Source organism: Oncorhynchus keta, chromosome 11, assembly GCF_023373465.1.
Source record: "Oncorhynchus keta strain PuntledgeMale-10-30-2019 chromosome 11, Oket_V2, whole genome shotgun sequence".
NCBI classification, from domain to species: domain Eukaryota; kingdom Metazoa; phylum Chordata; class Actinopteri; order Salmoniformes; family Salmonidae; genus Oncorhynchus; species Oncorhynchus keta.
Window position 1 is genome coordinate 22,758,799 of NC_068431.1, and position 13,377 is coordinate 22,772,175.

Below are 13,377 nucleotides of genomic sequence, written 5' to 3' on the forward strand. Positions count from 1 at the left end.
CTTAGTAGTCGCCAAAAGTTCAGGAGCATGTCTTTAAGAAGTTTCTCAAATGGATTATATATATTTTTTTTACATTTTATACCAAAGTAGAGTAATACCAGTGATGGCCAGTGTTATCTTAATTTGCAACTATTTACTGAGTTACAGAATATCTGTGAAATTTACACTTTTGAATGTGTACCATTAACGCAGTGTAGTGTAGGACCATATAGAGACTTTGACTGTTAAATTGAACACTATTAGACTTGATTTAACATTTGCAGTGACTTATCATGAGTGTATGACCAAGAAAGACCCATCTGTTTTGGTTCATGAGGCCAAGTTTATTTAATCACAGTTTCAATTATCATTTTTCTAAAACCAAATTTCAAATGTACGTGATGCCACATCTGTCAGGCAAGCTGACTTCAGTGGAAGCTGATCCAGGATGTTACAAACTGAACAGGAGAGAAGTGGAAAAAATGGCGCAAGGAAGAAAAGGAAAGGAAAAAAACAAAAGAGAAAGAAAAGGCTGAAGGAAAGAAGATAGGTGAGCAGTGAAGAGTCTCTAGAGTGAGCATCAGTTTCCCCTAAGCGCCGGTTGGTTGGCTCAATGGCAAATAACTTGAAAATAGAAAAACAAAATACGATCAGCGACGTCAACAACTCTTTACTTCTGGGCGGGGATCATGCCGTCGATGGCCTCTCCCTTCTCCAGCTTCTTCTCCATTTCCACCATGAGCTTGACACCATCCACCACCATCTGGACCTGAGCTACCTCAGAAGATCCCAGACGGTCAGCGTTGGAGATGTCGAACACTCCACCCACGGAGGCGGTGTCCACGCCACCTGTAGAGAGCAGGGAAAGGGGAGAGAGAAGCAGGTTTAAGTGTATGTCTCAGACAATCTCTGCAAAATTACTCATACTGTAAATTATCCAATATCACCAAAAATAACAGACTCAATGAACAGATGTCCTAACCGCTGTGGACATGGCTATTTCAGAAAAGCTTTTGCTCATCTTAATCTCTGTTCCTTTTTACTTGTTGTGTGGTAAAAGGGAAGACTGTCGTGATCTGTGACGATTTAGAGTTGAATATATCAGCAGCTGCTCTGGATGTTTTTTGTTGTGTGTGTTACCTGTGCCACGCTTCTGCAGACGCAGCCTGGTCAGGATCTCCTCAAACTTGGCGTGTGTGCTCAGCTTGGGCAGCTTGACGTGCACGCCACCACGCAGACCAGTTCCCAAGTTGGAGGGGCAGGTCAGCACGTAGCCAAGATGCTCGTTCCACATGAAGCCGTGGTTGTGCTTCTTGAAAGTCTCCTCAATCTGTCAGGTGAAATAAACCCTGTATCAACATTCTTGTAATTGTCTCTCTGCGTTTTCATGTCTTTTCATTGTGTTAGGTGTGTTTTCCTACCATGTCAAAATGGCGGCCAGGTTACCCGTGATACAAGTCAGTATTCAACGGCCATACATATCTGAGAACGTCAGGAGATTACGTGGAAACCGGCCAATAGGGGCAACAGTGAGCACTGTTACCTTAAAGTAGGTGTCAGATTTGCTAGTGTGTTGTGGACGGGGCTGGTGGATGGGCGTAAGCATCTGCCTCTGATTCCAAAGTTTTTGAGATTTTTGTTTTATGTCAATTCTTAAACTTAACCCTTACCTTAACCATTCAGAGTTAATGCCTAAATGTAAGATTTCGGGCCAAAACTTAACCCTAACCTTGAAAATGTAACCTTAAACATTTTGAAATGTGATGTTAGCATCAACTTCAAGACTTGACATTTGAGAAACATGGATGAATGTCTAATTCTGACGTGAGACTGTGAGAGCTAGTTGTAAAATGGTTTGAGTACCAGTACATACCCTTTTCAGACCAACGCAGAAGCGTCTGAAGACCTCCTTCATGTTGCCGCCCTTCTCCATGGAGATGACACGCAGGTGATCTTCCTCATTCACCCAGACCAAGAAGCTCTTGGCATCGTTATGCCTTAAAAAAGGAGGGATGAGGTTTCACATGATACATCACCATGATACATTGTGGGATATTCTGTACAGTAAAATACAGTATTGTTTTGGTTGACTATTGGCATGGGTCTGTGTTCTGGGTACATACCAGATTCCTCTTGCATCGGGCCAGTCACGGGCCATACCAGCACCCAGCAGCAGGGGGGAGACGGGCTTGTCAAACAAGAAATGGTCAGCGATAAGCTGCTCCTGCTCGGCATCGGTCATCTTATTCAGGGGGTAGTACTTTCCCTTGAATTCACCGTCCAGGGTGTTGAGAGCTGGAGGGACAGAAAACCCCTCAGTTTCCGCTCACTCTCAAGATGGTATCTCCCTGCCTGGAGTTATCTGACACCATGCACTAGTCATTGCAGCTAAGGATTCACTTTTGATCTCTATTTCCAATTATCTAAGGCGTTCCTAAGAATTGGATCTCCGGCCTCCCGAATGGCGGTGTTGCCGCATCACTACTGCCTGGGGTTCGATCCCAAGCTGTGTCACAACCAGCCGTCACCGGGGGTCCCATAGGGCGATTCACAATTGGCCCAGTGTCCTCCGGGTTATGGGAGGGTTTGGCCGGGGGGGCTTTACTTGGCTCATCACGCTCTAACAACTCCTTATGGTGGGCCGAGCGCCTGCAAGCTGACATTCGGTCGCCAGTTGATCAGTGTTTCCTCTGACACATTGGTGCAGCTGGCTTCCTGGTTAAGCGAGCGGGTGTTAAGAAGCGCGGCTTGGCACGTCATGTTTCTGAGTAAGCATGATTCAACCATCGGCTTTCCCGAGCCCGTTGGGGAGTTGCAGCGATGAGACAAGATCATAATTGTATCTCACGAAATTGGAGAGAAAAAGGGGGTAAATGTTTTTAAATAAATACATTTGGATCTCCATTTTCCATTTTGTTCATTTTATTGCCTAGCTTCATGCATAATCCTGCGTATACATATGTCCTGTAGCTATTGATAGCTGGGAAGCTCACCCTCGACGGACAGTTTCTCCACTGCTCTGCGCTCGCCACGGCTGTTGTGGGGGGGCAGGGTGTATCCCTTGATGCTGCGGCCAGTACGCACACGGCTGGACAGGACGTAGTTGGGGTCCAGGTCATCACCTCCCTATACAGAGAGAAGGTCACAACAGAGTTTCAGACCAGAACATTTAAAGTGTCTCAAAGAAGTTTATGATTCCCAACCTCCTATGTAGAGATTATTCAAACATTTTCACACTGATTTTACTCAGCAGTACTCTTTGGCATTTCGTATAGGAAATGAAACCCATAAAACATGTCAGAAGAATTAGACACTACCTTCAGGTTCTCAAAGTTCAGGTCGGTCTTGTGCTTGTCTGTGGGCTTGTATCCACTATGACGGTCTGAGATGATGGGGTCCAACAGATCCTTGAAGATCTCGTAGGACTCCTCATCACCAGCCACGCAGCCAACGGTCATGATGAAGGGGTGACCTGAGGACAGAGAGAGAGGAGTGGAGGAGGAGGGTAAGAAGGCAGCACATCTACATTGCACATCCACATTAGTAGACTAACTGACATTAATACACCACTCTGTGGTGTGAAAAATATGCTATAAATATCTGCTGCATATTTAATAAGGTAACCTGCATATCTATACTAGAAATGGCACCGGAGTAGAAGACTGATGATCTATGTGTCCCCAACCAATTGTGTTTTTGTTTATTTGTGTTGCTTGTAACCTATTTTTGTACTTATTTTGTACATAATGTTGCCGCTATCGTCTCTTATGACCGAAAACAACTTTGAATAAACTCCACTTCCTTCCATTCTGCTGGCAAACGTGCAATCTTTGGAGATTAAAATGGATGGCATACGCAGAAGATTAAACTACCAACGAGACATTAAAAACTGTAATATCTTATGCTTCATGGACTCGTGGCTGAACGACGACACTATCAACATACAGCTGGCTGGTTATACGCTGTACCTGCAGGATAGAACAGCGCCATCTGGTAAGACAAGGGGTGGCAGACTATGACTTTTTGTAAATAAAAGCTGGTGCACGATATCTAAGTCTTGAGCTATTGCTCACCTGAGGTAGAGTATCTCATGATAAGTTGTAGACCACACTATCTACCGAGAGAGTTTTCATCTGTATTTTTCGAAAGCAGTACATACCCTCACAGACTGAGGCTGGCACTAAGACAGCATTGAATGAGCTGTATTCGACCATAAGCAAACAAGAAAACACTCACCCAGAGGAGGCGCTCCTAGTGGCCAGGGGACTTTAATGCAGGGAAACTTAAATCCGTTTTACCAAATTTCTATCAGCATGTTAAATGTATGTACTCCACACTATACTCCACACACAGAGATGCATACAAAGCTCTCCCTCGCCCTCCATTTGGCAAATCTGACCATAATTCTATCCTCCTGATTCCTGCGTACAATCAAAAATTAAAGCAGGAAGCACCAGTGACAAGATCAATAAAAAAAGTGGTCAGATGAAGCTAATGCTAAGCTACAGGACTGTTTTGCTAGCACAGACTGGAATATGTTCCGGGATTTCTCCGATGGCATTTAGGAGTACAACACATCTGTCAATGGCTTAATAAGCGCATCGATGATGTCGCCCCCACAGTGACCGTGCGTACATACCCCAACCAGAAGCCATGGATTACAGGCAATATCCTCACTGAGCTAAAGGCTAGAGCTGTCGCTTTCAAGGAGAGAGACTCTAACCCGGAAGCTTATAAGAAATCCTGCTATCCCCTCAGACGAACCATCAAACATGCAAAGCGTCAATACAGGACTAAGATCGAATCGTACTACACCGGCTCTGACGCTTGTCGGATGTGGCAGGGCTTGCAAACCATTACAGACCACAAAGGGAAGCACAGCCGACAGCTGCCCAGCAACACAAGCCTACCAGATGAGCTAAACTACTTCTACGCTCGCTTTGAGGCAAATAACACTGAAACATGTATGAGAGCACCAGCTGTTCCGGACGACTGTGTGATCCCGCTCTCCGCAGCCGATGTGAGTAAGACCTTTAAACAGGTCAACAGTCACAAGGCCGCAGGGCCAGACGGATTATCAGGACGTGTACTGCGAACATGCGCTGACCAACTGGCAAGGGTCTTCCCTGACATTTTCAACCTCTCCCTGTCCGAGTCTGTAATACCAACATGTTTTAAGCAGACCACCATAGTGCCTGTGTCCATGAACACTAAGGTAACCTGCCTAAATGACTACTGACCCGTAGCACTCACGTCTGTGGCCATGAAGTGCTTTGAAAGGCTGGTCATGGCTCACATCAACACCATTATCCCAGAAACCCTAGACCCACTCCAATTTGCATACCGCCCCAACAGATCCACAGATTACTACGAGACAGCCTATAAGGAAGATGTCAGAGACCTGGCCATGTGGTGCCAGGACAACAATCTCTCTCTCAACGTGATCAAGACAAAGGAGATGATTGTGGACTACAGGAAAAAGAGGACCGAGTACGCCCCCATTCTCATCGACGGGGCTGCAGTGGAGCAGGTTGAGAGCTTCAAGTTCCTTGGTGTCCACATCACCAACAAACTAACATGGTCCAAGCACACCAAGACATTCATGAAGAGGGCATGACAAAACCTTTTCCCCCTCAGGAGACTGAAAAGATTTGGCATGGGTCCTCAGATCCTCAAAAGGTTCTACAGCTGCACCGTCAAGAACATCCTGGCTGGTTGCATCACTGCCTGGTATGACAACTGCTCGGCCTCCGACTACAAGACACTACAGAGGGTCATCTATGCATAGTCACTTTAATAAATCTACATACATGTACATATTACCTCAACTAACCGGTGCCCCTGCACATTGACTCTGTACAGGTACCCTTCTGTATATAGTCTCGCTATTGTTATTTTACTGCTGCTCTTTAATTACTTGTTACTTTTATTTCTTATTCTTAGCCATATTTTTTTAACTGCATTGTTGGTTAGGGGCTCGTAAGTAAGCATTTCACTGTAAGGTCTACTACACCTGTTGTATTCGGCGCATGTGACTAACACAATTTGATGTGATTTGAGTTATATGGTTGTGGTATTAGTATGTCTTGAGCTAGCTGAGGATTTAAAAACTAAGTATGTATTTCAGCATCCCGGTGCTGAAATACACAACCATATAAATCAAATCATCCCGGTGTTGAAATACATACTTAATTTTTTTTAAATCCTCAGCTAGCTCAAGACATACTAATAGCACAACCATATAATATAACATTTCAGAATTTACATTATTACAAGTAAGTTGACTGATGGTGACTCAGTGTTGTTGCTAGCAAGTAGCGTGAACAGGTCTTGAGCAATGTATGTACAGCTCTGTAAGTCACTTTGGATATAAGTGTCTGCTAAATGGAATATATTATTTTCATATGTAATTATTGCAATGGTATTAGGATCGATCAAACCCTAGAGCGCTAACTTGGTTGTGCAGCCCGTCTCAGTTCTACCTTTGACAGTTGTGTGTTTGGTGGCTATCCTCAGGGGGTGTTTGGGAGATATGTGGCACTCACCGGGGTTGTCGACACCAGTCTGGATGACGTCATCCAAGGTGAAGCCAGAGGGGGTCTGCTTGTCCCTCAGCTTGGCGTACATGTCCTTGGTCAGCACCTTGGCCATGTGGTTGTTGTGCTTGGTGAGGTCAGGGTACTCCTCCTCAACTTTGAAGTTGAGTTTGAAGTTGTTGTGGGTGTTACCGAAAGGCATGATTGCGTTTCTAACACTGCAGGAGGGAAAGAAAATAAGAAATCTTCAGATATTTATTGTCTAGTTGCACAGAAAACAATCCACAAATCCTAATAGTAACCGATTTGAAAGGAAGTTCCCTGACACTGACAGCTGAGTAAAGTCTACAAGGAGTGCTCTGTCTCGGGGTAAGAGAAACTTCCTTAGCCAAACATTTAAAAGATTACTGCGGGATACTCAATAGAACAGCTGCAAAAACTCCTAGTGGTGTGGATACCCCGTAACCTAGTTACAAATGTCAGTCAACGTCCCCGTCCATTGGGTCATGTTTCTATTCTGGAATAGATAAGGGGGAGGAGCACTTGTGTGTTGGGTATTTTTAACACCCTCAACCCAAACCTTACATCCTCTTCAACATTCCACCCTTATCCTATATTCCCTTTGCCCTCTTACATATGCAACATATTTCCAACCTCTCCTCTCCACTCATGCAAAGAGTCCCCCTCTTCATGTCATTACCCTTTGCAGCCCCTCTTGGTTTTCCATTACAATATCTTGGAACATTTAGCTACCTTGATGCTCATCACACGTGAAGTCTTGTGAAACAACATTGCTGTTTTAAAGGTCAACTCATGAATTAAATTGTATTCACTATACTTGATAGGCCATTCTCAAATACATAAATTGTATTTCATTTATTTTCCTTAAATGCATTTGGTTGGCATGGAATTTACCTCAACCTTTCTTGAAATATTTATTTTAAAAATGAGCACATGATCTGGACTTAACTATTGACGCACTTGTTGCATCACATGCCCATGTCCAAAAGCAATGAAAATGGTGTGACTGTTACAGTAACTGTCCGAAAGCAATTGCTGGACATTCTAGACCAGCTATCTTTTTACACCTGTTCCACAGCTGTGTATAGCCCTCATACTTTATCTGATTGTGATACACTTACTTATGTATCTCAGTATCCGCGCCAGAGAACCATTTGCTGACACAAAGCTTATATAACTTTGCAACAGTTCACAACTTTACAATTCACATCTTCATTTCCAGATAAATAAATAATCATCAAATGAACCAAGAGAATCAGACTCGTACTAAAATATCCTGTTCATTATCCCACTGATCTGAAACCCTTCCAGATTGCCCCCATATGTACATTTACTGACCCAGGACTTATTTTTGCTTCATTAAGTATATTGTCATTTGAATTAATTATTTGCACAGAAGAAAAATACAAAAGTATATGATTAAAACTAAAAAAAACGAAAGAAAAGTGTGTAGGAGAGGTAAAAAAAAACCTGAGGAGCTTAAAAAGCACCTCTCCCTTTCAAATAGGGACACACCAAAATAACAGAACTCCGCTAAAATTAAAAATGTGCACCATTCAATTTTTCAAACCTTTTCTCCCAATAATGTTTTAGGTCAGAAGCCTTTCTGAGTCCAACTAATCCAAACCGCCACACTGCCCTTATCCCAAAGCATTAGCTATTCATACAAAGCACAGCGTTGCATTTTTACCTGCACACCAGACAAGAAAAAAAGTAACAGTCCTTGGGATCAGATCCTGTTCACCAGAGCCAAAATATAGAGGTCACCCAACTCTGAAGATTCTTGAGCTCTTCTTATATACCAGGCAGACACGCAGCCATTGGCTGCCCATTTTACTGCATGCTGGTATCTCATTGGCCCAATCCTGTGTCTCTGATACCCAGTTTAGTTTACGGAAGGACTGGATTTACATCTGTCATCCAAGGCGGGGCTGCAGCTGCACCTTACCCCTCCCTGCTCTCCACTCCCTGTCCGCCGCCATAGTGCCTGTGGTAGGGGATCTAGTGTTTTTGTGGAGTCGATCCAGGATTTTTGCAGTCGACTCCTGACTCTAGCTATAATTGAGAGTGTGTGTATACGCACTCATGCACTGTGTGATTGACTAGCGATGCATACGGAGCTGTCTGACAATCTACTAACCAAAATAATCAAGGCTAATCAGTACATCAGCCTAGCTGCCTAAACCTTAATTAATTCATTAAAAACTCAATAAACAGACAGCTTGAAGCTGCTCTTTAGTCTAAGAACATGCTATTGTATTGCAGATATGTTTTACTTACATTATCCTAAAATAATCGATATTAGCAGCAATCAATTATTTTTTTAATAAAATGAGAGACCTGCGGAGTTGATGGTCAAGGAGTTGAGGAATTGAGTATTTTGGAGTCGACTCTCCACGGGGTCATCAGGATGGTGGGAGGGGTTATGCGATGGGGTGGAAGTAGTAAGTAGCACGCTCCAAAAAAGCTGAGCAATGCTTTTGCCAAACATGCCATGGATAGCAGGGGTCCTTATGTCAGTAGCACAGGTTGGGAAAAGCTGGAATTCTTTTCCCTTATCACATGGATTCTTATACCCCACAAAAGCTACTCAGTTTAACCTAGTAGATTTGTCTTTTAATGTGTTTTGTATAGTACAGATTAATTAGTAATGCATGTGTAATGCATGTTATTTACATGTGAAGTGAATGATATGAACGTTATCTATAATGTCACCTTAGATCAATGCAGGTCATATTAGATCAACGATCTGGCATTAATGATCACATGCACTCTTAAATCTCTACCCGGTACAGCCAGAAGAGGACTGGCCAATCTTCTGAGCTTGGTTCCTCTCTAGGTTTCTTTTTTCCTAGGTTCCTGCCATCTAGGGAGTTTTTTCTATGCACTGTGCTTCTGCATTGCTTTCTCTTTGGGGTTTTAGGCTGGGTATCTGTAAAGCACTTTGTGACAACTGCAGATGTAAAAAGAGCTTTATAAAATGCATTTAATTGATTTATTGAACAGCAGGTCTAGTTTGCTCATCATTATGTTTTTTTTTTATCAAGACAGAATATTTGCAAGAAGGACATTTTAGCAGCGTTGGAAGCCCATCATGTGGGCGGGGATATGTATCTGTTGGCGGATGAGGGCACGCCCATTACTGATGATCCAGGTTTGACAGATGCCTTCGTGATGGAGCGTAATGAACCCCCTGAAGGGGTCATTTCTTCACCACGGCAGCCCCAGAATAAAGATGATGGAACATGCCACTGCAATAGAACAATAACATCAACAACAAAGCAATGAAATATAAAGAAAAGGAATAATTACAACTGTTTTAAAAGTATACTAAAGTATATGACCAATTCCCGTCTAGTGCAAATTCATCCATGCATCTCCCACTATAATTTTAATATGATCAAATGACCTCCAGTATTCAATCACATTACTTTGCACACATAATGGACACTACAGACCCCTTCCCTAATTAAATTAATTAATTCATCCTTATGATGTCGTGCTGCTCTCAAATGCTCCTCTGTGTGTTATATTTCCTAGTTATTGAGGTCATAAATATGACATGATGGCATTCAAGTGTTTTTTATTCAGAACAATTCTTCAATCAAGTTAGCAGGCTAGATAAGCTAGCTAACATTGCTGATAATAAAGTTGTCTAACTTGCTAATCTTGACAATATCGTCTTGATTGAAAAGGTGAAAGGTCATTGAAGAAACATCACAACTCGTTAACTTGGGTACTAAAATAATCCTATTCCAGAATTTTCGGACAGCACTTGAAGGCAGCATCATTGTCATCCTCCTGTCGGGATGTACTGCTTGGTCTATTTGCAGCAGGGTTACAGAGTCTGGACAAAGCGAGAGGAGACCAACACTGATGCAGAGAAAGTCCAATGAGCGAGCCATTGTGATGGGTGAAGTGCCTTGAGATAGCCCCAGGGGAGATGGGCATCCTGCCAACGCTGCAAGTCCATGGTGTGATTTGGCCAACAGGCAACAGCTTGCACCCCTGGTTCGTCCCACCACAACACTTGCCTTACCCAATCACACCTGTCATCCACCACGCCACCTTGTTCCTAACCCTAACTGAACACTCAATCCCACACACTATGTCTTCACTCTTTCTTTCTTGACCCCTGATAACTCCCTCGGTCCCGCTGCCTTCCCTCACCCCAATTGCAACCTTACCTAGTACACCCCAACCCATTAGTCTACTCCCTCCCTCCTCTACCACTGTGAGGGGATACGGAGGGGTGGAGTGTGGGCTGGTCACGCTGCCCTTGCCCTGAATTGACACTCTGTCTCTTATTACACAGCTGTCTGTGGCATGTCCACCTTCAACAGGGGGCAGGGGGCTGACCAAATTAGTCTCTTTCCCAGCTCCTGCCACCCACCCCTCTCCCTATGCCCAATCCCCCACACCCCAAGACTCATCAGCAATATTTAACTGTCAGACTTTTTTCTTTTATTTTTATTTAACCTTTATTTAACCAGACAAGGCAGGTAAGAACAAATTCTTATTTACAATGACGGCCTCCCAAAAGGCAAATGGCCTCCTGCGGGGACGGGATTAAAAAAATATATATATAAATATTGGACATAACACACATCATGACAAGAGAGACAACACTACATAAAGAGAGACCTGAGACAACAACACAGCAAGGCAGCAACACATGACAGCACAACATGGTAGCAGCACAAAACATGGTACAAACATTATTGGGCACAGACAACAGCACAAAGGGCAAGAAGGTAGAGACACCAATACATCACGCAAAGCAGACACAACTGTCAGTAAGAGTGTCCATAATTGAGTCTTTGAATTAAGAGATTGAGATAAAACTGTCCAGTGTAAGTGTTTGTTACATCTTGTTCCAGTCGCTAGCTGCAGCGAACTGAAAAGAGGAGCGACCCAGCCCTGATTAAAGCTGACCATCCAACTTTTTGCAATGGATACACGTTGTAAATTAAAGATTGCGTTGTTTTTGCATTATGAAATTGGAATGAGTCTACTGGGCTGGAATGGGTTGACAACACCGTTAACTCACAACTTGATAATGGTAACCTCAGCAGTGCAGTAATTGGCCTGTGTGTTTTGAGTGTGTTTCTTCCATACCGATCATTAGTCGAGCTGTAGGTTGAGAGACAGTCAATTAATAGCATCTAAGAATGACTCTCTCACTCTCCTGATATAGCAGCTGCAAAGTGCAAACGTCACACAATACAGATGCCCAGATCTGAGCTAGAACAGTTATGCAACGGAGGGCCGTTATACGATGCGTGTGAACCGACAGACCACACTACAGAAGCTACGGAATCACTGCGACTTCACAAGTTATGGAAACCCCTCTGCTCCGACCTCAAAAATGAGCTCACAGTCTGTCCACCTCACTACATACAGATGTAGGATCTTAATATGACCTGTATTGTCACAGCAAAATAATACTGCAGCAACAGGATTTGAACATTTAGTCCATAATGTTGCTTGATCGTGGTTAAGCTAATAGCTGGACAAAATGAGGCTACATGGAAAGTGGAATACTGTTAATATACAGGTGTGTTAATGCAGGTTCAGTGAATGTATGTACATTATAAAGCTCATCTGCATTTCCTGTGGCAGAGAAATTCTCACCAATGAAAGAGTGATCGAATTAAGATCCTACATCTGTAGACTATATATGCTTTTTATACTGTCCTGTTGTCAATGGTCAATGTTTCCTAATGCAGAGAGTTGGTTAATCTTTTTGGGGTTATGTAAGGGATGATGAGTTCAGGAACCACAGTCCAAGGCTGGAGAAACCTAAATGCCAGTGCCTTCTCACCCCATAGACTACAGACTAGACACATTTTTTGGGCATACACTACCCTTTCAAACGCAGACAGTCCACAGACTCTCTCCTAGCGCACTGCACACTGATCAATGGATGTTTGAGCCAAATTTGGTTAGAAATGTTGTTTCATGAATGTTGTCGCTATAAAATATGAACTTACTGATGTATAGATTACTTTTTTATCCTGCACTTTAATGACTACACTGGTCAATGTCTACATTGAGGTTTCATGATTTATATTGATTAAATTGATTTATTGATGGATTGATACATTTTTGAGGGGTAAAACAATTTGTACAGTTTAAAAACTACAAGAAGCCCAGAGGATGACACATGAACAGACCTGGGTTTACATATATGTGTATTTGAGTATTTATTATTTCAATACCTTTTTCTGTGTATTTTAATATTTTCAATTGCACAGCCCAAAACAAGTACATTTGTTTGAGTATTTGAACTGTTATTTTTTTCCAACCAAATAGTGTAATTGAGTCAGTGTATATGAATCAGTGTATGTGGGAATTTTCAAATAATTTTACAAGTGTATTTCCAAATACATCAACATTTTAAACTAAAAGATATCTGAATACCTACGTTGAATGTATGTGAAAGTAATTGAGATATTTGAAATAGTATTTGAACCCAGGACTGCACATGAAAGCGTAAAAACACTTATTTCAATGTTGTCCTCGGTGTAAGACCAACACAGGACATAAAACATAGGCAAATACATGGAAATACACAGGAAAATACATCGGCCTATGATAAGCAACTAACTAGCCTACACCTCAATTAATACATCATTAATACAAAATTACAAGACTAAAATAAGTATATTTCAGTCATTCTCTTTTGTAGGCCTGTACATGTTTTCTAACCTGCCCTTAAAAATATTTTTGGACTGGGACAGCTTAATGGCTATTGGGAGGCTATTCCACAGTTGAATTCCAGTATAAAAGAAAATGATCTGTGCCGCATCATTGGCTCTGTGCACCTTGCAATAGTGGA

General features: G+C 42.6%; 1 protein-coding gene and 1 long non-coding RNA gene across 2 annotated transcripts; both read right to left on the reverse strand.

The window, feature by feature from the left end:
* Window positions 1–302: 302 nt before the first annotated feature.
* LOC118389936 (creatine kinase M-type) lies at window positions 303–8,391 on the reverse strand. The gene is made up of 8 exons (XM_035779945.2): window positions 8,227–8,391; window positions 6,525–6,733; window positions 3,297–3,451; window positions 2,973–3,105; window positions 2,103–2,274; window positions 1,853–1,976; window positions 1,120–1,309; window positions 303–828 (listed from the first exon to the last, which is right to left on the reverse strand). Exons 2-8 carry the CDS (start codon window positions 6,715–6,717, stop codon window positions 650–652), a joined length of 1,146 nt encoding a protein of 381 aa, XP_035635838.1. The 5' UTR covers window positions 6,718–6,733; window positions 8,227–8,391; the 3' UTR covers window positions 303–649.
* Window positions 8,392–9,517: 1,126 nt separating this feature from the next.
* LOC127906252 (uncharacterized) lies at window positions 9,518–10,727 on the reverse strand. The gene is made up of 2 exons (XR_008060671.1): window positions 10,197–10,727; window positions 9,518–9,787 (listed from the first exon to the last, which is right to left on the reverse strand). It is a non-coding gene; the product is annotated as an uncharacterized LOC127906252 (long non-coding RNA).
* Window positions 10,728–13,377: the final 2,650 nt, after the last annotated feature.

What these genes read in the sequence shown, in the direction of transcription:
- LOC118389936 (XM_035779945.2), bottom strand. Translation starts at nt 6,717, where the DNA reads ATGCCTTTCGGTAACACCCACAACAACTTCAAACTCAACTTCAAAGTT. An exon ending in GACTGGTGTCGACAACCCCG is followed by an intron (nt 3,452 to 6,524) that starts GTGAGTGCCACA and finishes CTCTGTCCTCAG; the next exon opens with GTCACCCCTTCATCATGACC. An exon ending in TCTGCGTTGGTCTGAAAAGG is followed by an intron (nt 1,310 to 1,852) that starts GTATGTACTGGT and finishes TTCACCTGACAG; the next exon opens with ATTGAGGAGACTTTCAAGAA.